Source organism: Lampetra planeri, chromosome 10, assembly GCF_965212315.1.
Source record: "Lampetra planeri chromosome 10, kcLamPlan1.2.h2, whole genome shotgun sequence".
In the NCBI taxonomy this organism is placed as follows: domain Eukaryota; kingdom Metazoa; phylum Chordata; class Hyperoartia; order Petromyzontiformes; family Petromyzontidae; genus Lampetra; species Lampetra planeri.
The window spans coordinates 1546223-1568604 of NC_136116.1; the positions used below are offsets into that span (position 1 = coordinate 1546223).

A 22382-nucleotide genomic window follows, 5' to 3' on the forward strand; every position below is an offset into this window, starting at 1 on the left:
TGGCTCCTCATCGGCAGCATCAACCCCGACACCCCACACCCCCCCCCCCCCACAGTACATCTAAGGCTATCTTTGTCAACACCATGATCATCAGCCTTGGTCAAGTCAATCCACTGCTGAATGAAGGACTCTACAAGCACGCTACCAGCTCTCACGATCCTGCTCTGTAATAAACCACCATATGAGCACGTGCTCACGAGGAAATGTTATCGCTCCATCTGCCCAGTGAATGTGCTCTTGGACCAGTTCCTTGAGATCAATAAGTTGTGATGGTCAGCTGACCAAATCATCGAGATCGTCTCAGTGGCAGTGAAAGGAAAACGCGTGCCGTTATTTTCACGAGGACGTCCACCGAGGAAACGGAGCGATGAAAACAGGTCGCGCGCAGGCGCTCCCCTTAACAGACTCTTGCGGCCTTCACAGCTGCCCGCTCACAGCACTTGCTCTGAGAGTCCGTTCAGGTTACACGGAGGATCTTTGCATTTCATGACATCGCAAGAATGTGAGAGATTGGAGCGGCTCGGGGGATGTAGAGGATTTCATCCAGCAGTGGCTTAACCGTGACCGGAGGCGACGATTCCTACTTTAAATCATCTGCTGTGCAATTCCGCTGGTGTTGTTTTGTCGTGGCTGGGTTCACTGGGCGAGACCACCACACTCCCAACAGCAGGATAAGCTGTTGCACACCGACGAGGCGGCCTGGTAGTAGGAGGAGCCCTTGATCTCCACCGTGCTGGCTCAGCGGCCTGACAGGGGATTAGCCACCTAAAGCCACCACGCAATTTTCTTCACGGGGGAATTGTTTGTTAAACAAACATGAACCCGACGTCCACCCAAAACCTCCACGTAACAACTTTCTAAATTATGACCCTGCCCCTAGCAATTGCGCCAGAATCCCAATTGGGTGAGTATATACTGCGCAAGGGTGAAGCACACATGCAGGACCAACCAACCTGCTAAAAATATTTAAATGGAATTTACATTTAAATGTATGTTGAACTTCTTTCGCACCGTACGTAGCCAACCGTGCTCAACGGAGGTGCGGGCGGGGAAGTGGGGGACAACAAACTAAGCGCAAAACAAATGCACGAAGCCACTTGGATTTCTCGAGAATGGTGCCAAGCGGGCCTGAGCGTGTTGCGTCGTGAAACCAGCGTGTGACCTGTGCGCGAGACGGGTGCGCGACAGGCTGAGGTCGGTTTGAGGGCAATGCGAAGCAAGGATACAGCAGACAAATTAATAATGAGAATAATAACGGTGTGTGGATAGCCAGCGTGAGAACTGTGTGTGTGCATATGAGACCAGTGTGAGATTGGTGTAAGAGTGGAAACGCTAAGTAATGCGTGAGGAAAATATGTGTGAGGCTATTGCGAGTCTGCTGTGCGCAAGACAACTGCGAGTCCGGTATGCGGGAGACCGGCGCGAGTCCGGTGGTGCGGCGTGAGTGCGGTGTACGGTGCAAGTGCAATGGTGCGCTGTGCGGTGTGCGTGGAAGTGCGGTGTACGGTGGGATCACGGTGTACAGTGCGGGTGCGGTATTCATGAGACCGGCCTGTTTCTCGTTCTCATCATCGAGCAGGAGCCGCTGTCGGACGCTCTCCCGCGTGCGCCGGAACATGCTGCGCTGCACGCGCTCCGTGAAGATGCGCACGGCTCCGCCGCAGGCGCACGCGCTCACTAGCAGCACCGCGTTCACCAGCAGCTGTTCACGTGCACGCGCGTGAACAAGTGCGTGCGTGCGTGCGGGGAGAGACAGAGAACGGGGGCGAGGGTCGTGTAAGGTCACAGTCGGAGTGGTGAATGTAGATGTGTGCCAGGTGAGTAGCACACCGCGACGCCGTAGACCGGAGAGAATAAAGGCAGGAAAGGGAAGTATGCGGTTCAGTGTCCACAATACATAATCAACCAATTAAAACTACTGAGGAACAAGCAGTTATCCATGAATTATACATATGTATATAAAGCCTGAGCTCAGGAGACACAATTGAGATGTTGCATAATGGATATGAATTTTCAGTGCCTTTGATATCGAGTTGATGTACACAGTGGGAATAGTATTTATTTTATCCAAATTAATGTCTTTGTTTTTATTATAATCATTAGTATGCACTCAAATGCTTGGAATCCCATTCAATATATTCTGAAGCACATCATTAATGTCTGCAAAAGTAGATGTATTTCCACAAACAATTTAGCTCCACACTAGCAAAACTATGAAGTGAATACACAACAAAAGTTACATTAAATATTAAACGATCGTCGCTCAGGATGTTCAAAATGCTGCCAGTTCTGGCTCAATATACAATTTGGGCAAAATAAAAGTTAAGTACGGTACAAGTTCGCGAATGACATAGGTGTTTTAAACATTGATTTAAGTGAATTACAATTAGCGTGCAATTTAAAAGCAATAAAACAGGGCCTGGGAACCTATGGTCCATGCGGCCCATGAGTTAATTTCATACGGCCCATAGCACATGAGAACTAACGTGTCAAAACAGCCGGCAAACAATATTTCTCGGTCACTGCAAGCATCTTAGCCAGAGTAATCTGGTACTACAAGGACATATTTCGACCTAGGAACTCTGTGTTTCTAATTTTAAATCGTTCAGTCACCTTTTGTTTTTCCGTTTGTCCTGAGCAATCAACACAAACGGTCCTCACGTGATTTATGGCAACTGCAATGTGTGGCCCGTCAATGGTATTTGAAATTGATATTGCACGGTCAGCTAGCAACAGTTATATTGGATGAAGTGCAAAAATTGTATTTAACTCGTTTCATGCAATTGACTACAGCCAGCTACCTTGGGCCAAGCGATCACCGACAAGGAGGCTGCGGTCCACACGATCACCACCAGGTAGGCCACCGCCATTGCGATCCCTCCGAGCAGCACGAGGCGCGAGTGCGCGGGCAGCAGCGTGAGCGTCACGAACGAGACGAGTGCGCCCTGCCATGCGCCCTGCCACGCGCGCACCCGAGCCTCTCCCTGCCGCGGGAACGGGCAGCACGAAAGTGCGAAGGCGAACCCGAGGAGCAGGGCGAATGTCACGACGCACCGCAGCTGCGACCGATGCAGCTGCCTCCTCGTCTTGACGAGTGCCCAGAGTAAGAGGAACGCGGCGCCGAGCACGGAGCTCGAGAAGGCGGCCGCCGCCACCGTCGGCGTGGAGCTCAGCTCCAAGATGGCCACGGCGGCCGAGGCGAGAGCCAGCAACGCTAGGGCCTTGCGCGTCCCCATCTGATCCAGTCGCAGGTTGTAGTCCTGGAAGAGGCCCTCGAGCTCGGCACAGCCGAAGCCGTCTCCCGGGTCCAGCGCAGCGCGCACGGCCCGTGTAGCTCGGCACCACCTCCACACCAGGCATCTGCGCGTCCCCATGCAGGAAATGTCATCCATCCACGCGCAGCGGTCGCCCCCTCCAGCCTGGTGTGGCTCAATTCGAAAGCCTGGCCCTGATCGTCCGAGTGGCCCGGGAAGAGCCCCTCGGTGGCGAGGGTCCCCAGGAAAGCATCATGACCCTGAGTAGCCCAGGCTTACATCCACGTCTCAGATAACTGCTGAGCATCGGGAAGAGAGTGGCAAATGGCAGGTGGAGGGCACAGAATGAGAAATGTGGGCACGAGGTTGGCACCTCCAGCGCACGGGAGTCACGGGGACTCATCCCATCTCGGTTGCCACGATGGGTTAATATATTTGGTGCTACAAAACATTTTCCATGATCGTGGACATCAGCTTATCTGGAGTGACTTTCTTAAACAATGCCAGAGAAGTCCTTATAATGACACATTGAAAATCTGCACACAGGCATACAGAACCATCACAGCAATGGAGAAAGGATGTGAATGACAGATGGATGGCGAATCATGGAGAATGGATAACAAATCAATGAGGATGGATCACGGATGGCAATTTGTGGATGATGGAGTACCTAGGAGCTGCACCATGGGGTGAGTAATCCGTCTGGTGTCGTAGAGCAGAGGCGACGTGGCCGAGTATCCCAGGCCACACTGTCTCTGAGCACGAGGGCAACAGCTCCTAGATGATCACGACCCTCGGTGAGACTCCTCCGAGTCTGGCACTGGCGATTGCAGAAACAAAGTGCACAGTGAGCTGTTTGGACACACGCATCATGCGTATTTCTCTAGTCTATTAGTATATCGTGTAACCGTGTGTAGTATACGGTGTACCTGTGTGTTGTTTAGTCTACCCCTGTGTATAGTGTAACCGTGTGGAGTGCATGGTGTACAGGCTACATACGGTGCGAAAGAAGATAACAGAGATACGAGCGTTCTTTCTACGACAATTTGCAATAACGAAATTTTGAATTGAGACCCATCTGTTCACAAAATGAGTAACATGTTCATTTTTCGAGACCGATCGATAAATATGCGTGCCGTGTTGGGAGGGGGCAACAAGGTGGCCCGCATCTGTTGACCAGCTGTGCTGCGTGCCCCGCGTGTCTCGTGGTGTGGGGGGAGCAGGGCCTCGTGCTGGCACTCTAGTGATAGTTTATCGTCCACCCAAACCAAATCCTGCATCCCTACCAAATCTAGCCGAGATTCTCTCCTTAATCGGAATGGAATCTCCTCATAGGCGACTTCAATATACGTGTTGGTGTCGACTCACCAGTCGAATCAGAACTTCAATCTATCATAAGTCCCTTCGACTTCACCCAACATGTTCAAGGACCCACCCATTGAGGAGGACACACTCTGGACTTGGTGTGTTCTCACGGCTTCCCAACCACCACCTTCTCTGTTACCAATGCTGCCATTTCCGATTGCAATCTAATCTGTCTTGATCTTGATCTACCCCGCCCTGCTCCTCTATTTCCCCTGCTGTGCTCAAACAGTTTTATCCAGTACTCCCCTCACTCAGGAGGTGGACCTCCCAGCCGAAGAGGGTGCCGAATTATACAGTTCAACACTACACAACATTCTCAACCAACTATCTCCACTACAAACACGCACAACCACTGCTCTACTGCCCTCCCCTTGGTACTCCGCTGAACTAAGGGAGAAAATAAATCTCCCCCGAAGGTCAGTGTAAGTGGAGGAAGACTAGCCTCGAAGTGCACTACCAAATCTATAAGGACCAACTCAACATTATTTCACAGGTTGGTTAAATTGTTCAAATCCACCTAGTTAGCCGGTCGCCTGCCACTAACTAACAACAACCCCATGACCTTGTTTTCCACTGTCCACCAGCTTTTAGTAAGAAAAAATTACCTAACACCCCCTCATCCACTGCCATTTGTAACTCCATTCAAAGGTTCTTTACGAAGAAAATCTACACCATTCGCTCCCACACACACACACTCTGCCATCAATTCCCATACTGCTGGTTGCATCCTCTTCTAGGTTTACAGGCTCTCCATTGTCAGTTTTTACTTCCATCACCAACACTGAACTCATTCATCTTATTGAAGACTCCCGCCCCACTCTCTGCCCACCTGATCCCTTTCCAGCAGACTCCTCCGAGACAACTTCCTGCCAATTATCCCCTTCGTTTTCAGCATTTTTAACCAGTCTCTCAACACGGGCATCATTCCAACCAGTTTCACAACATCTGCTCTCACACCTTTTCCAAAAAATCCTGGCTTAGATCGGGGTGATCTCTCCAACCTTCGCCCCATCTTCAATCTCTCATTTCTTTCAAAAGTCCTTGAACGTGCTGTAGAACACCGCATAACCGCTCATTTGACATCCAAAGACCTTCTGGACCATTTTCAATCAGCCTTCCGAGCGGACCACAGTACGGAAACAGCATTTGTTTCTGGTCGTGAATGACCTTCAGTTGGCTGACAAGGGACTGGTGCACTGGTCTTTCTCGATCTTAGCGCTGCATTTGACTCAATCGATCATGGAATTCTTCTCCATCGTCTTGAAACTTTGATGGGAATTTCAGCACTGATTTGGCTTCACACCTTTTTAACAACCAGAACCCAATGTTTCGCAAAATGGCTTCACATCAACCGTCGATCCAGTTCTGTACGGTGTTCCGCAGGCCTCTGTCCTTGGACCCCTACTTTTTAATATATATTTAACATCTTTGGGTTCACTCATCAAGCATCTTGGACCGACGTATCATTGCTACGCAGACGATACACATAAATATTCCATTTCTCTCCCAAATCCACTAGAGCTGACCTATAACTCACCACCTCACTATCATTAATAAAGTTATGGCTGAATCAGAACTACCTGCAACTCAACATAACCAAAATCAATATTTTACTCAACGGATCTCCAAAACATTTGGTTTCCTATGAGGCGTTTAAACTGGACATTGACAATGTAGCCACTTGTCCCGTGAAAGTGGTTAATAACCCTGACGTGTTTAACTATTTGCTCTCCTTCAATGCACACATTTCCAACGTGGTCCAAATCTCCTTCTTCCACCTTAGAAACATTGCCTGCTTACGCCACATTCTGTCACCTACTGACCTAGAACGAAGAGTGCACACCCCCTTGTCTTCTCTCGTATTGATAATTATATATCTATAGATTGTATATCTCCTTCAATGCACACATTTCTATATATTTACCCAAGAATGTTAGCATGTAACGCGCGTGACATCACTCTACATCGAACAGCCCCCCTCATTAATAATCATGAACAGGTGACGTCCTCCAAATGGACACCCCCCTTATTAATAATAATTAGCGGGTGACGTCACTCTACATGGGGGGGGGGGGCGAGGCGCCTCCTCCCCCCTCCTCGGCGTCAACTTACAACCCTCACTACAAAGGCAGAACCCTCAAGTCACGCGATCTCCGTAACGCTATTGAGACATAGAAGTAAAAAGGACGTCATGATGAACAAGGGATTATAACCTTAAAATTAAATGTCTGTGTCACCGCGCCCTTACAAATTGCACACGAATGGATGCAATGAATATCATTACGCGGTCTGCTTTTCGCTTGCAAGTTTCAGATTTACTGCAATACACCCGTTCTTGGACGGGTAAAAGGCTAGTCTACAGATAATTATATAGATATTGTAATTATTTAGATAATTATCTCTCGTATTATAATTATTGGCAACGCTCTGTTACTCGGGGTTATAACCAAGGTCTTGGGTCGACTGCAGTTGGTTCAGAATGCGGCCGCCAGGATGCTCACGCGAACCTCATTCCGTGAGCACATTATACCCCTATAATAACATTATACCCCTATAATAACATGATACCCCTATAATAACATCTCTGCATTGGCTTCCGATAAAAATTTAGGGTCCAATTTTACGTTTTGCTGCTAACATACAAGGGCCTTAAATGGCCTTGCACCATTTTACATTCCACAGCTGATTCACTCGCACGTGCCGTCACGACCTCTACGATCCCCTCATTATATCTGCTCCACGTGTCGAAAGCTAGTCTGCACCTGGGGTGATCGGGCCGTTGCATGCGCTGCGCCAAGACGATGGAATGCCTTGCCACCTGTGGTGAGACAGCGAGGTCAATCCCCTTGTTTCGGTCTTCCCTAACGACTCACCTGTTTCGCCTGGCCTACACTTCAAATGTATGACCAGTGGACTCTGCACTGTAGTCCATGGGCCCAGACCAAAAAAATCGCTTATTGATACCACCTGAGTTGGCAAAGTCTAGTAATGATTTTTGTAATCCTCCATGTGTGTGGGCCATATTCTGATATGATAACCTCTGCGGAGTGGCAGCTTAGTTGTAGTTACCATGACTTTTATACCCATACCCTATGACAGGCATCCGGAACGATGTAATGGGCATTATTACTGAAAAACTACCTAGACCAAAGCCAGTTAGGTCACAAACTGGTCTTGATTGGTTTAAATACACAATGAAAACACAGGATAATAAGGAATACCATAGTGAGGTAAAGAATTACTTCTATATTAGAAACATTGACATTCACATATATTTAGTCAATGATACATGTAATCCCATGTATATTGTTAGTGATGGGTATATGTGAAGAAGGTAACATTATCGTTATCAAGCTCTGTGTGTACTTATATGGTGTTAACAAGGGTAACCAAGTCCAGAATCAATGTATACTGCTACTACCACTGTAATACCATCAGAATCACCAACCTGTGTCACTCATGAAACTGCTCGTCGAACTTGTCATCTGACTCCCCGAGTTCAAAGTCAGGTTCTGGATCATCCTGCAGTTTTTGGTTACTGCAGGTCTGTAACCTGCACATGTCTGTGCATGTCAGTCCATTTGACAGGCACGTGCAGCTTGGCATTTTGCATGAACGCACACACTTGCATGCGAGCAGTTCCAAGACCACATCTGGTGCGGGTGGGGAGCACATCCAGTAAATGGCCAGCTTGCCATCATCGTCTGTCCATCCATACTCAGTAGGGCTTGGCACCATAGCCTGCAGACAGCACTTCCAGATTGCTGCCTGATAGTTGGCTCGTTGAACATGCATGAAGAGTCAGTCTCTACATGGTGGCAGCTGGCTGGACTCAATTTATCCCCTTTTGGTTTCAGATGAGCTGGTCGTGCAGTTCGTTCACCTCACCAGTGCTGTTATTAGCAACATACATGCGACAGGTGAACTGCTCAATTTTCTGGAACAGCTCATCACTCACATTCCATGACTGCCCCAGTCGACTGAAAGTATCTTGGCAGGAAGTGTCCTTTCTCACCATCTTCAGGGCATTCAGCTTCCCTCGACCGGCGAATGCACTGACAGTGGCGCAACCTGTGACGGCGTGTAAGCCAATTAGGCTGTCACAGATGCTGTCTCCAAGTGACCTTGCCAGTTTGCTGATATCGACAAACCGTGTGCGGTTCTGTGTCCCCCTCTTCTGGTCGATGGGACAGGTGATGTCCTTCTGGAAGCCAAGACAAAGCACCATGACATCAGTGTCCTCAGCTGTGATGATAACTGCCTTTGAGCCCACATTTGCTGCATGAAATGCATGCATGAGCAGACGGGTGTCAGCTTCTTGTTGCGTGGAGTGCAGCTCTGCTACTTACTCACACTGATCTTCTGTCAACTTGTAGCAGGTTTCCTCACACGTCATGTACAACACCTTGCCATGCAGCATCTCTCTGTATCGTGGGAGTTTCCACTCTGCCACCAGAAACTTGAGGAGACTGGTCTTGTTGGAGGGACTGCACAGAAATTTCCTTCACTGCTGGACGTGGTGTCCCCCTGCAAGGTTCTTGTACTGGAGAGTGGTGTCTACACCCCGGTTCAGTCGTTCAGCATCTTTGATCGAAGTCTGTCGGCAGACATCAAAAACAACATCACTCCTCTCACTCTGTGCCCCCTCGTGGAGGACCTGGTTCAAGGCTGACTCTGCCACGTGTGCAAAGGTTATGTTGTTGCCATTCATTTTTTGGACCAGGCTCATTCCATCAATGATGGCAGTAGATGGGGTTGGGATGTCTTCTGCAGGAGACACATTCTTTTCAAGCTCTCTGGCAAGTGCAGCCTTGTTTGTTTTTCGTAGGGACCCATCAGCATTTGCCAGTGGTCATGGCAGTGGGCCCAGTGGGTGGGCAAGGACATCCTTCATATTCACCTTCCTGCTTTCAGCCACCAGGATCATGTGGCTGAACAGGGTTTTATGTGCCTTCAGAACCACATCCTGTGCTTTCTTTCCATGTGCTGTTTTTGTGCTGATATTGGAAAATATCTTCAGACTTTGCTTGGTCATCTTGTCGTGGAATTTCACAGATGGTGGGTCCTCAGCTCACCTTGTTTGCTTGAATACCTGGTAGGCCTATTCTCCTATCTCAAGAGCTCTCAAGAGATCCCTGCTAATATCAGGTGGAGCCATGGTGCCAGTGGAGAGGCTAACCAGATCTGTCTCATCAGGGGACATAGGATTGATCCAGTTATTGTCTATAAGGTCAATGAGAGACTGGACGTCTGCTTCATCTCTCCTGATCCTTGGACCCTGTAGATCTGGATGGGACAGTTTGGACCTGCCTTGACCTATCAGGTATCTCAGCTGTCTGAGATACATGCTTCTGTACTCAGCTGCTAGGTAATATTTGGTCACGGCTCCTGGCTCCAAGCTGAATCCCTTTGTCCCTCCAGCTGTCTGGGTGTCTTTGTTCACCTTTTCTTCTATAGCTTGGTCAACAGGAATTCGGCCAAAAGGATTGGTGGAGCCCAGTTGAACTGAGAAGCCTCCTTCCATTAATTCCGTGTACACATCTGGGTGTGTGATGGGCAGCTGAGACATCTGGGCGTAGAAGTAGGGGAGGTAGCGTGCACAATTCATCCTATCATAAGTGTCTTGCCTCACGGCAGATGTGGAGCGTGCGTTCACAGGAAGTTCCTGTTTTTTGATGCTAATGTTGGTCACGTGACCAGGAAGTGACGATGGTAGATTTCCACTGTACCACGCAGGCGTCAGCCATTACACAGATAAGTCAAGATGGCGGCACGCAACGCATCTCAGTGAGACCACAGCCGCACTTGTCCATTGTGGGAGCTTAAGAAGCATTATCTGTAAGTTGTTTATATTCCTATAATATTGGAAATGCTGTTGTAATGTTGGAATGACCGTTATAGCAATGTAAATGCCTTTATGGTGCCGTTAAGTTGTTGTAGTAAATACGAGGCCTAGTTAGTAACGAAGCCTGTGACTTTCCTTATTGTGGATGTTACTTGTGATTTAGTAGGTCGAGTCAGACTTGTGCCTATGTTGCGATCCTGAGAGTGATGACGAAGTATCTCATCCACAATTTAGTGTTAAGTGTAATGCTGTACATTTGGGGTGCAGTGGGATGAATACACTATGTGACTGTATGCAACGCACCAGCTTGTGCCTTTGTCTAGTTGTTCAGGGGTAATGTGGGGGCCTGGTCCTTCCAGGATCTATTGTTATCTGAGACAATGTTCTGATGCTGTGGTGTTCATTGTGTGGGTGTTTCCGAATTATAACAGATGCTGTATCTGTGTTTTCTCACCAGTTTTACCTGTTACAATCAATAAATGACGATCGGAGTTGGACGGTCATCCTGGCTCCGAGGGTTTATTGAACACATGGTTATCTACTCGACTAGCGGTGCAACGCAGCGCACGGCGAGGCCGAGATAGTAAAAATATATTCTTCCTGAAGCTCCCAACCAGTGCTGCAGCCAGCTCTCTGCAGCCAAGTAAAAAGATACACTTCTTAAAAGCTCCCAAGAAGTCCTGCAGCCAGCTCTGCAGCCAGCCCTGCAGCCAGCTCTGCAGCCAGCTCTGCAGCCAGCCCTGCAGCCAGCTCTGCAGCCAGCCCTGCAGCCAGCTCTGCAGCCAGCCCTGCAGTCAACTCTGCAGCCAGCTCTGCAGCCAGCCCTGCAGTCAGCCTGCAACAAGCAAGGAGCTCTGCAACGAGTCTACATTAAAATCGTGCTGCAAACATCGCAGCATGGAAGGCCACAGTTCAGCAGGGAGAGATGCTGAAGAAGGTGAACCAAGCAATCCAGGATCTCCCATCCTGCCTCAAGAGGACCAAGGGAGTTCAAGGCCCCAGAGGGAGGTCAGGTTGACGCAAAGGGCCTTGGAAAGCTATGAGGCTGAGAAACAGGACCTGGATGCCAGGATACAACGGGCATGGGACCGGGTCGAAGCAGATTTATCTGAAGCTTCAAACGCCTCAGACACAGTGGTCTCAATTCAGTGGGCCATCCAGCGAGTGAAGGTGAGCAGCTCAAGCTACAAGCTCCTGGCAAATAAATACATATCCCTCCTGACGAAGATGAAAACAGATTAGGGCATTGAGGGAGTGCGCACGCAAGAGCACTTCCTCGAACTGCTCGATGATAATGTGCAGGCAGTGATACAAGATGCAATGGACCGTGTGGATGGCTTAAGAGAGACAGGATCTCAGCACTCCATCTCATCCAGGTCCACCACAAGATCTAAAGCCTCAGCACACTCAAAGACATCTTCTACTAGTATGGCAGCAGCTCAGGCACGCGCAGCAGCAGAAGCAGCAAACGCCCGTATTGCCTACATGGCTGAAGAGGAAGCCATTCTAATTGAAAAGGCTCGCATACAAGAAGAAGGGAGTACATTAGCAGCCACTGCCGCACGGAAGAAAGCAGAGCTTGAAGAGCAAGAGCGTATATTAGTGGCTACTGCCGCACGGAAGAAAGAAGAGCTTGAAGAGCAAGAGAGTATATTAGTGGCTACTGCCACACGGAAGAAAATTGAGCTGGATGCTAAGTTAAGCACCCTACAACTCAAAAGGGAAGCAGCTGCTGCAAGGGCCCAGGCAGAGGTGCTCGAAGCAGCAGCCAACCTGGATAAGGAAGAGAATTGGAGTGAGTTTGGCACGCAGATACCTGTCAAGGACCGTGATCAACTCACCAGAAAAAATATTTTGGACTGGTCTGAACAATGCATCAATGCTCCTCCACCAAACCATACTGAACAAATGGTGGACGTTCAGGCTTCGCCATCTCCACACCGAATGAACATGAATGCTGACTACGGGAATGGTGGGAATGCATATCCTGCCCTGAGAGTTAGTCGCCGACTCAGCGTCGCGCATATGGGGTCAGACGTGGATGCACCAAGTCAGACCCACATTCCAGACAGTCACATAAGGGGATCCAACCAACGTGATCGAAACCCTTTGGGCCCACAGTCCAACGCCATCGCAAATGACGGCATGCTAGGCAATACAGCCAATAATGCCGCCTCACAAGCGCCAGTATGGACACACCCTGGATCAGCAGGACTAGGAGACTTTGCTAGGTACCTGGCTCACCGCGAACTAATCAACACAGGACTCGTTAAGTTTGATGACCACTCTGAGAACTATCGAGCCTGGAGATCTACCTTCAGGAATGCAATCCGAAATGCAGACATCTCTGCAAGTGAAGAACTCGACCTGTTGGTGAAATGGTTATGAAATGAATCTGCAGAGTACGCAAAGAGGATCCGGTCAGCAAACATTGACGACCCCGCCTCAAGCCTGCATGTGGTGTGGGAGAGGCTCGAGGAGTGCTATGGTAGCCCAGAAACCATTGAGAAGGCTCTCTTCAAGAAGTTGCAGAACTTTCCAAAAATCTCTGGTCGAGACAATAAAAGGTTACAGGAGCTTGGAGATCTTTTGATGGAGCTTGAATCAGCCCAGGCTGATCCCTACTTACCAGGTCTCATTTTCTTGAATACCTACCATGGCGTGAACCCCATCGTAGAGAAATTGCCATTTGACGTGCAGGAAAAATGGAGAACAGCGGGTTCAAGATACAAGTCAGAGCATCAGGTTGCATTCCCCCCATTCTCTTTTTTCTCAAAGTTTATCCGCAACCTGGCTAAGACTAGAAATGACCCGAGTTTCATGTTTGGCACCACGGGGATATCCAGTCCAGATCTCCCAAAAATGGAAAGGACAACGGCGAAACGAGGAACAGCGAGAGTGCCAATTTCCGTACACAAGACTGAGGTCTCTCCTGCGACATTCGCAAACTCCGTCCAGGCAACCACCACAAAGAAAAAGATAGAGGATCCAGAGAAGCAATGCCCATTGCATGATAAACCTCACTCCCTCCAGAAATGCCGTGAGTTCAGGAGGAAGCCATTGGAAGAGCGGAAGAACATGCTGAAAGAATTTGGAGTGTGCTTCAAATGCTGTGCTTCTACAAACCACCTTGCAAGGAATTGCAAGGCAGATATCAAGTGCGAGGAATGTGGCAGCGACAAACACGCAACTGCTCTGCACACATTTTACTCGAAACCCAGTAGCACTAAGGCTTCCGATCCCGAAGCAGAGCGCGGCGGGGAGCAAGGCGAGACCGCTGCACTCACTTCGTCAATCACAACCAAATGCACAGAAGTCTGTGGAGAAGGCTTCAAAGGAAGATCTTGCTCAAAGATATGCCTCGACCGAGTCTATCCCAAAGGACATCCTGAAAAGGCAGTAAGGATGTACGCCATAATGGACGACCAGAGCAACAGGTCTTTGGCAAGGTCAGAGTTCTTTGATCAGCTAAGTGTAGGTGGGAATTCCTTTCCATACACGCTCAGAACATGCTCAGGACTGATGGAGACAGCGGGAAGAAGAGCGAGCGGCCTCATGGTGGAAACCATAGATAGCACCATGAAGCTAGCCCTTCCTACGGTGACAGAGTGCAACGAGATACCGGACGACAGGAGTGAGATTCCCACGCCCGAAGTTGCACGTCACCACCCACACCTGAAACCCATAGCAGAGTTCTTCCCGCCATTGGATCACGCGGCACAGATTTTACTTCTGCTCGGCAGGGACATGCTGAGAGTCCACAAGGTTCGTAACCAACGCAATGGACCTCACGACGCTCCCTATGCCCAGAGACTCCACCTAGGATGGGTCATCGTAGGTGACGTTTGTCTGAAGGGAATACACAAACCAGACCACATTAGCACATTCAGAACGAGTGTGCTCACGAATGGACGCACGTCGCTCTTCAAACCGTGCCCCAACCACTTCACGCTGAAAGAGGAACTCAGCGAGAGAAGTCAAGGCTGTACCGTGCAGACTTACGAAGAAACCACCATGACTTCGCTTGTGCATCCACCGTCTTCGTTGGAGTTTGTTCCTCCACGTTTCTCCAAGCCAGTCCTGACTGACGGGAAGAAGACTAAGGTGAAGCCGCTGCTCGTCGCTCTGCTGGTGGTCGTGGCGGTGGTCGCTGTGACCGTGGCCTCTCCGTTCCTCGACTCGGAGCTATCGTCCGAGTGGGAATTCTGGAAGGAGTTCCACGGCAAGGCCCCACAACCGGAACATACCATCTCAAGGCTCGAGCTGTGTGGAGCCATTCTTGCTACAGAGGTGGCGGAACTGATCTTAAACAAATTTGACGTCAAACTGGACGCGGTCAAGTTCTACACGGACAGTAAGGTCGTACTAGGCTACATAAACAACCAAACCAGAAGGTTCTACACCTACATCAGCAACCGGGTGGAGCGCATCAGGAGATCGACGCAGCCGGAGCAATGGAATTACGTTCCAACTGACCAGAATCCAGCAGATCTCGCAATTAGGTCCGTCCCTGCATCTCTGCTGAATCAAACCATCTGGCTGACAGGTCCAGCGTTCCTGTTACGACGTGACATTGGCCCATGTACTACCAAGGAGACCTTTGGACTCTTAGAGCCCGAGTCCGACAAGGAGATTCGTCCTCTAGTGACAACTTTCGTAACAAATGTGCGACCGAAAAGTCCACTGAGTCCACACCATTTTGAACATTTCTCGAAATGGACGACGCTCGTGCGAGCGATAGCACATTTAACGCATATCGCAGACTGCTTCCATCGCCCGATGAGAAGCACCACTGGTAGCTGCAATGGATGGCAATACTGCACAGTGCTACGCACTGAAGACGAGCTTTCCAGAGCAAGGAAATCAATCTTCCGCTGTGTGCAACAGGCAGCTTATGCAAGTGAGATCAAGGCCATTAACAAGGGAGAAGACCTTCCTAGGGTCAGCATCCTCAGGAAGCTAAACCCCGGGATGGACAAAGACGACTTGCTCAGGATCGGTGGTCGGCTAGGGAATGCAAAATTAGATGAGAATGAACGAAACCCCCTCATAATCCCAAGCCAGAGCCACATCGCAATCTTACTCGTGCGCCACTGCCACGAGAAGGTCAAACACCAAGGTCGGCACTTCACAGAAGGAGCAATCCGATCTGCAGGGCTGTGGATCGTTGGAGCAAAGAGGTGCATCGCCAGCACAATCCACAAGTGTATCCGGTGTCGCAAGCTACGTGGAAAACAGGAAGAACAGAAAATGGCAGACCTCCCAGCCGATCGACTCAGTGTGGAACCTCCCTTCACCTCTGTAGGGATTGACGTGTTCGGACCGTGGACAGTCATCTCCCACCGCACCAGAGGAGGGCTCGCGAACAGCAAACGTTGGGCAGTGCTGTTCACCTGTATGAGTACACGAGCAGTGCACATCGAAGTCATCGAGTCCATGGACTCTTCGAGCTTTATAAATGCACTCCGGAGGTTCTTCACCATCAGAGGGCCAGCCAAGCAACTCCGTTCTGATTGTGGAACCAATTTCATAGGAGCATGTAAAGAGCTTAAGATCAATACGGAGAATGTCGAAGATTATTCTGTCAGGAAATACCTTGGTGACCAAGGCTGCACATGGATCTTCAATCCTCCCCACTCTTCGCACATGGGTGGAGCCTGGGAACGCATGATCGGGATTGCTCGACGCATTCTCGACTCCATGCTATGTGATGTCGGGTCCACACGGCTCTCTCACGAGGTCTTGACCACTCTCATGGCCGAGGTCTCAGCCATAATTAACTCAAGACGCCTGATCCCCGTCTCAACCGACCCGGAGTCACCATTCATCTTGACTCCTGCTACACTTCTTACCCAGAAGACAGATGTGCTCACAGCACCTACCGAGGAGGCCAGCACTGCAGACCTCTACAGACGTCAATGGAGACAAGTGCAGAGCTTCGCGAACACGTTCTGGCGTCGCTGGAAAAACGAGTACCTTACGACACTCCAAGTGCGCAACAAGTGGCAGTCTAATAGACCAGACATCCAAGAAGGCGACCTCGTCCTACTGAAGGACAAACAAGCCAAACGGAATGAGTGGCCAATGGGCCGCATCCTCAAGTCGATTCCAAGTGCCGATGGAAAAGTTCGAAAGGTCGAGGTTATGATTGCGAAGCAAGGTGTCACAAGAACTTTCATCAGGCCCATAGTCGAGATAGTACTACTTCTCTCTCTCAAAGATATGGACAAATAAGTCGACCCGTTGAAGTTGTTATACACTTGTTTATGAGATAGGAAATAAATGTTGGTATCTCCTAGATACCAGATGGGGAGTGTCTTGCCTCACGGCAGATGTGGAGCGTGCGTTCACAGGAAGTTCCTGTTTTTTTATGCTAATGTTGGTCACGTGACCAGGAAGTGACGATGTTAGATTTCCACTGTACCACGCAGGCGTCAGCCATTACACAGATAAGTCAAGATGGCGGCACGCATCGCATCTCAGTGAGACCACAGCCGCACTTGTCCATTGTGGGAGCTTAAGAAGCATTATCTGTAAGTTGTTTATATTCCTATAATATTGGAAATGCTGTTGTAATGTTAGAATGACCGTTATAGCAATGTAAATGCCTTTATGGTGCCGTTAAGTTGTTGTAGTAAATACGAGGCCTAGTTAGTAACGAAGCCTGTGACTTTCCTTATTGTGGATGTTACTTGTGATTTAGTAGGTCGAGTCAGACTTGTGCCTATGTTGCGATCCTGAGAGTGATGACGAAGTATCTCATCCACAGTTTAGTGTTAAGTGTAATGCTGTACATTTGGGGTGCAGTGGGATGAATACACTATGTGACTGTATGCAACGCACCAGCTTGTGCCTTTGTCTAGTTGTTCAGGGGTAATGTGGGGGCCTGGTCCTTCCAGGATCTATTGTTATCTGAGACAATGTTCTGATGCTGTGGTGTTCATTGTGTGGGTGTTTCCGAATTATAACAGATGCTGTATCTGTGTTTTCTCACCAGTTTTACCTGTTACAATCAATAAATGACGATTGGAGTTGGACGGTCATCCTGGCTCCGAGGGTTTATTGAACACATGGTTATCTACTCGACTAGCGGTGCAACGCAGCGCAGGGCGAGGCCGAGATAATAAGCTTGCCTAATGCAGCATCCAGTCTCCCTCCCTAGATGCTCGGATGAGCCCCAACAAGATTCCAACCATGTCCAAATAGGATAACAAAGTTAATGGTAATAATTGTGTGCATGTTATGAAAGTTTACAATTTATAGAAGCAAAATATAAAAAACATAAAAATTGACAAACTGAACAAAAATCATAATTTTTGCCAGTAGTTCCTGGCCTTAACTAATAATCTTAACAGGTACATTAACAATACATTGAGGGTAAAGTTAGGACTTTAGATTTCTTCACTGAACAGAAATAATACAGAACCACCAGTACTTGCGTCACCTGCCAGGAAATGATCATGAGCAAACAAGCTGCTAGAAACAGAAGGGAAACAGACAGTGCCAATCTATTCCAGACTTACCTAAGTCACTGAAATTGAAGAACAAGCGTGAATAAATGCAAGAACATTTATGAAATACATGCCTTGGGGACAAACACCCATTTATTTATTTATTGTCTTCATTAACAGCAGAGGTGTTGAAATGTTTTATTTGAATCGTCCGGGCAAATAGGCGTGATTGCGATAGGTGTAAAAACAGGTTTCCTGCGAGAAAAAATAAACAGCTGCTCATTTGGAAAGGTGATCACGTGTTATTTTACTTCTGTTGGTGTCACAAATAAAATAGCACCATTGAAGTTTTGTCACCTTGGGTGGTGCCGATAGCTGGTCTGGCCCAACGACTACTATTCATATTTCCTAGCTTCGTGCATGTTGCACTGAAATCCTCGTATGAATTCCGCCTGCTAAATGTAAATTATGATGGTGGGTGGGTGGCGGGAGGCGAGCGACGGTAGCGGTTAGCGTGCGGCACTGCGAACCCGGCGACGCGAGTTCGATTCCTGCTCACGGCCAACACCAGGTGACGATTATCTGAACTGGTCCTGGGCCTCCGCGAGGTCGACTCAACCTCAAATGAGTACCTGGTGCGGTGTGTAAACATCGCCACTCGGGACAAAAAGGCGGCCGGGTGTGATGCTGGCCACCCACCCCCTCGAGTGCCGGCCTTCATAGGTGCTCGCTAACAGCACTCGTTACCCAACAGTCTCTTAAGGCTGTACGGGGGATCTTGCACTGTGGTTCTTCATGTGTGGTAAGCGTTACACTTGATGATGTATTACTTTATTTAATCAATATTTGCATTTTTCACGTTTAAAATATTATTCAAGTGTGGAACATTCCGGGTTTGAAGCGTAGCTTAGCTTTTAACTTGGAGGTAAGTGGGAAAACGATGATTGTTTAACGAGATTTTGCTTACTGAGAAATGTCCGCGGAAGGGTTCTCGCTCGTTTAGCGAGATATATTCTTGTACCCGTGAGAATAGTGTAGTGTGGCCGTGTAGTGTATAGTGTAGAGTACCCGTGTAGTGTATAGTGTACCCGTGTAGTGTATAGTGTACTCGTGTGTAGTGTATAGTGTACTCGTGTGTAGTGTATAGTGTACTCGTGTGTAGTGTATAGTGTACTCGTGTGTAGTGTAGTGTAAAGTGTACCCGTGTGTAGTGTATAGTGTAGTGTACCCGTGTAGTGTATAGTGTACCCGTGAGAATAGTGTAGTGTGGCCGCGTGTCGTTTATAGTGTAGTGTACCCGTGTAGTGTGTAGTGTACCCGTGTAGTGTATAGTGTACCCGTGTAGTGTATAGTGTACCCGTGAGAATAGTGTAGTGTGGCCGCGTGTCATTTATAATGTAGTGTACCCGTGTAGTGTATAGTGTACCCGTGTAGTGTATAGTGTACTCGTGTGTAGTGTATAATGTACTCGTGTGTAGTGTATAGTGTACCCGTGTGTAGTGTAGAGTGTACTCGTGTGTAGTGTATAGTGTACTCGTGTGTAGTGTATAGTGTACTCGTGTGTAGTGTAGAGTATAGTGTAGTGTAGAGTGTACCCGTGTGTAGTGTATAGTGTAGTGTAGAGTGTACCCGTGTGTAGTGTACCCGTGTAGTGTATAGTGTACCCGTGAGAATAGTGTAGTGTGGCCGCCTGTCGTTTATAGTGTAGTGTACCCGTGTAGTGTATAGTGTACCCGTGTAGTGTATAGTGTACCCGTGAGAATAGTGTAGTGTGGCCGTGTGTCGTTTATAGTGTAGTGTACCCGTGTAGTGTATAGTGTACCCGTGTAGTGTATAGTGTACTCGTGTGTAGTGTAGAGTGTACTCGTGTGTAGTGTATAGTGTACTCGTTTGTAGAGTATAGTGTAGTGTAGAGTGTACCCGTGAGTAGAGGAGCACACACGCGCACTGTCTCCAAGCCGTGTGGGCGACAGGGCACGAGCGGTATCAGTATATTTTTAGTTCGGGATCACTGCGCTTAACTGGCGCCAACAACAACGCGAAGCCCGGTTGCAGCTTGCGCGTCAATTGAAGGCATCAGTGCACGGCGGATTAGCGCATTACTTAATCGAGACCTCGTTGGAAAGGCTTAATTATGCGAGTGATTAATTGGTGAAATGGCACGCGTGTCACAAAGCACCCAATGTTGTAAGGGGGGGGCGAGGCGGTGGGCGAGGGGTCGAGACGCACGGGGCGACAGGGAGAAGCGGAGAGACACGGGGAGACAAAGGCGGCATGGCTGTCGCCGTCTTTCGTGCGCGTCCCGTGCGTCACAACAACGTGGCAGGCAAATCATCGACGCGGCGGTGAGTGCTGTTGCCGGGTAACGGCGTGATGTATTTCTGGCAGTATGTGTTGAAGGTGGATGAGACAGCGATGATGAGTGCACGAGTCGTAATGAGGTGACAAGGGACAAGCAGGCGATGAGTGACGAGGTGGTTTTGTGATGACACTCAAATTTGATGCGATTGCGCGTATTAATCGACGACGCGCGCCACTGATGGTGATCAGCTGATGACGAGCGGGGGGATGAGGTAGCGAATGAAGAGTGGTGACGACGACGAGCCCGCTGGGCTCCCAACGCGGCGCACGTGGCCCGAGTGTGGGCCATGAGCGCGGCGAGGCCCTGGTGCAACCGCCGGTACCTGTGGTGCCAGGGGTAGGTGGGGGTGGGCTGCGTCCACCGCTCATCGTTCCACGCAGCCCCGGGGTACTCACGCGATTCCCCCACCCCCCACCTCCCCCCCGGGCTGGCTTCTCGTTGATTACGTGATACAGACTTGAGGATTAACTCGAATTGAGGGATTATGCGCGGGACCCGGGGGCACAAGAGACGCGCGATGACTGCCCTAGCGCACAGGGTTACTGCACGTCCCTTCCACGCGCTCCCACGGACGATGGCTACATGAGCTCGGTCAACGTAGATCCCACCGCGTGTCTTGTCTAAAAACGCCTACACGGACAAATCCAGGGACAAATCCGCGGTCGAAAATGTGCACCGATCTCGAAAGCCAAGCGGGTTCGAGACTGGAAAGTGCTTGGGTGGACGACCACTATGCACAGACAGGTTATATTGCAGCAACATCAATTGGGTGTACTGTACTTCTACCCTTCCACGTCTATGCGCCCCTCTTTCAACCCGCACTGGCCGGCGTGGTGGATAAGCGCGCTCGAATAAACCCGCGCGGCTTGGGTGAAGGCCGCCATCCAGCAGAGGAACGACTAAGGGGGCTGTCCACACAAAACAATAGGCACGCCACTCGCAAGCGTGTGCGCGTCTTAATTAGCAAGGGCATAGCTCATCGGAAATGCCAATTCCCTCTTGGCGAAAGGAGAGACGCGGTTGTGGCATTTCACTGAAGCCGAGCAACACGCGCGCGGGGACACCGCGACGATCTCACTCGCGTACGCAGGCGGAGGATGAGGAGACGGCGGTATACATCCACGACGCAGCTGCTACATGGAAGAGTACTTACGGAGCTCCGCTCGACGCCGCATTCCACTCACGCTCGCTGGCGCGTCTCGGGAGACGCTGCGCCCCGTGTTGGCGCGGCGGAGCGCGTAATTGGGGTTCGTTTGGTCAAGAGCCCACGCGTCTTCACAACGCGTCCACACAGCTCCCCATCATCCAGTTCCCTGGCTCAGCGGCGTGTCTCAGCTTCTCAGCTCTCGTACAGCTCGGTCCCCAAGCACAATTCCACCCCCTAAACAACAACCCAGCTCCTTACCCAGCTCCCGCTCAGCCCTGCTTCCTGGAATCAACTCGGCACGAAGCCTGCTCGGCTACGCAGCAGCACACCCCTCCCCAGCTGACCAGCTCAACCTCTTGGGCTTCTCCAGCCAGAGCTCCCAGTTATCAGTGTCGAAGCGCCGTGATCGACATCACTTTCCCCACGTGAATCTCACGGCGCAGGGCGCAGCAACCACCAGGAGGCGACTCCTCCTCCTCCGCATCACCTCTCGCGCTCATCACTGGGATCACGAGGCACGGGGGAGCAGAGTGAAGTTCTTCAGACTACAATAAATGGATTGTTTGATTCAGGAGTGGCGGGGGGGGAATTGCCCGAGTTCAAAAACTGAGGGCCTCGGAGCGCCTCCCCGTGGGTCCGAGTGTTGGCTTCTTCAGTTCTTCTTCTTCATTGAGGCGGCCTCGGTGCGCGCAGAGTCCCCACGGAAGTGAAATGGAGGACTGCGATGGTCGTCGCTGAAGCGGTGCGCTCGTCGTTATCGGGAGGATCGTGATCGTTACTGATATACTTATTCACGGCCGAGAATGACCCCCCCACCAACTCAATCACGCGCGTCACAACGAGCCGACGCGTCGTTCCGCGTACGTTAAAGCAGCAGGTCTCTTCCACGATGAAGACTTCGGCTTAGTGAACATGTGGCCTTTGGAATAAATGTACACAGGTATTCCGCTCGCTGCTA

The 22382-nt window shown here is 49.8% G+C and overlaps 1 protein-coding gene and 1 long non-coding RNA gene across 2 annotated transcripts in view; one reads left to right on the top strand and one right to left on the bottom strand.

The window, feature by feature from the left end:
• Positions 1-71: 71 nt before the first annotated feature.
• Positions 72-22382, bottom strand: part of LOC144720806 (adenylate cyclase type 1-like) — a 22710-nt gene continuing 399 nt past the window's right edge. Inside the window, exons 2-4 of the mRNA XM_078597871.1 lie at positions 3925-4074; positions 2802-3553; positions 72-1702 (exon numbers count right to left, since the gene is read on the bottom strand). Of these exons, the coding sequence (XP_078453997.1) occupies positions 1031-1702; positions 2802-3392 (1263 nt within the window). The 5' untranslated portion in view covers positions 3393-3553; positions 3925-4074 and the 3' untranslated portion in view covers positions 72-1030. The remainder of the gene's footprint in view (positions 1703-2801; positions 3554-3924; positions 4075-22382) is intronic.
• LOC144720809 (uncharacterized) overlaps positions 21747-22382 on the top strand; it is a 10123-nt gene continuing 9487 nt past the window's right edge. Inside the window, exon 1 of the long non-coding RNA XR_013585803.1 lies at positions 21747-22364. This is a non-coding gene — a long non-coding RNA (uncharacterized LOC144720809). The remainder of the gene's footprint in view (positions 22365-22382) is intronic.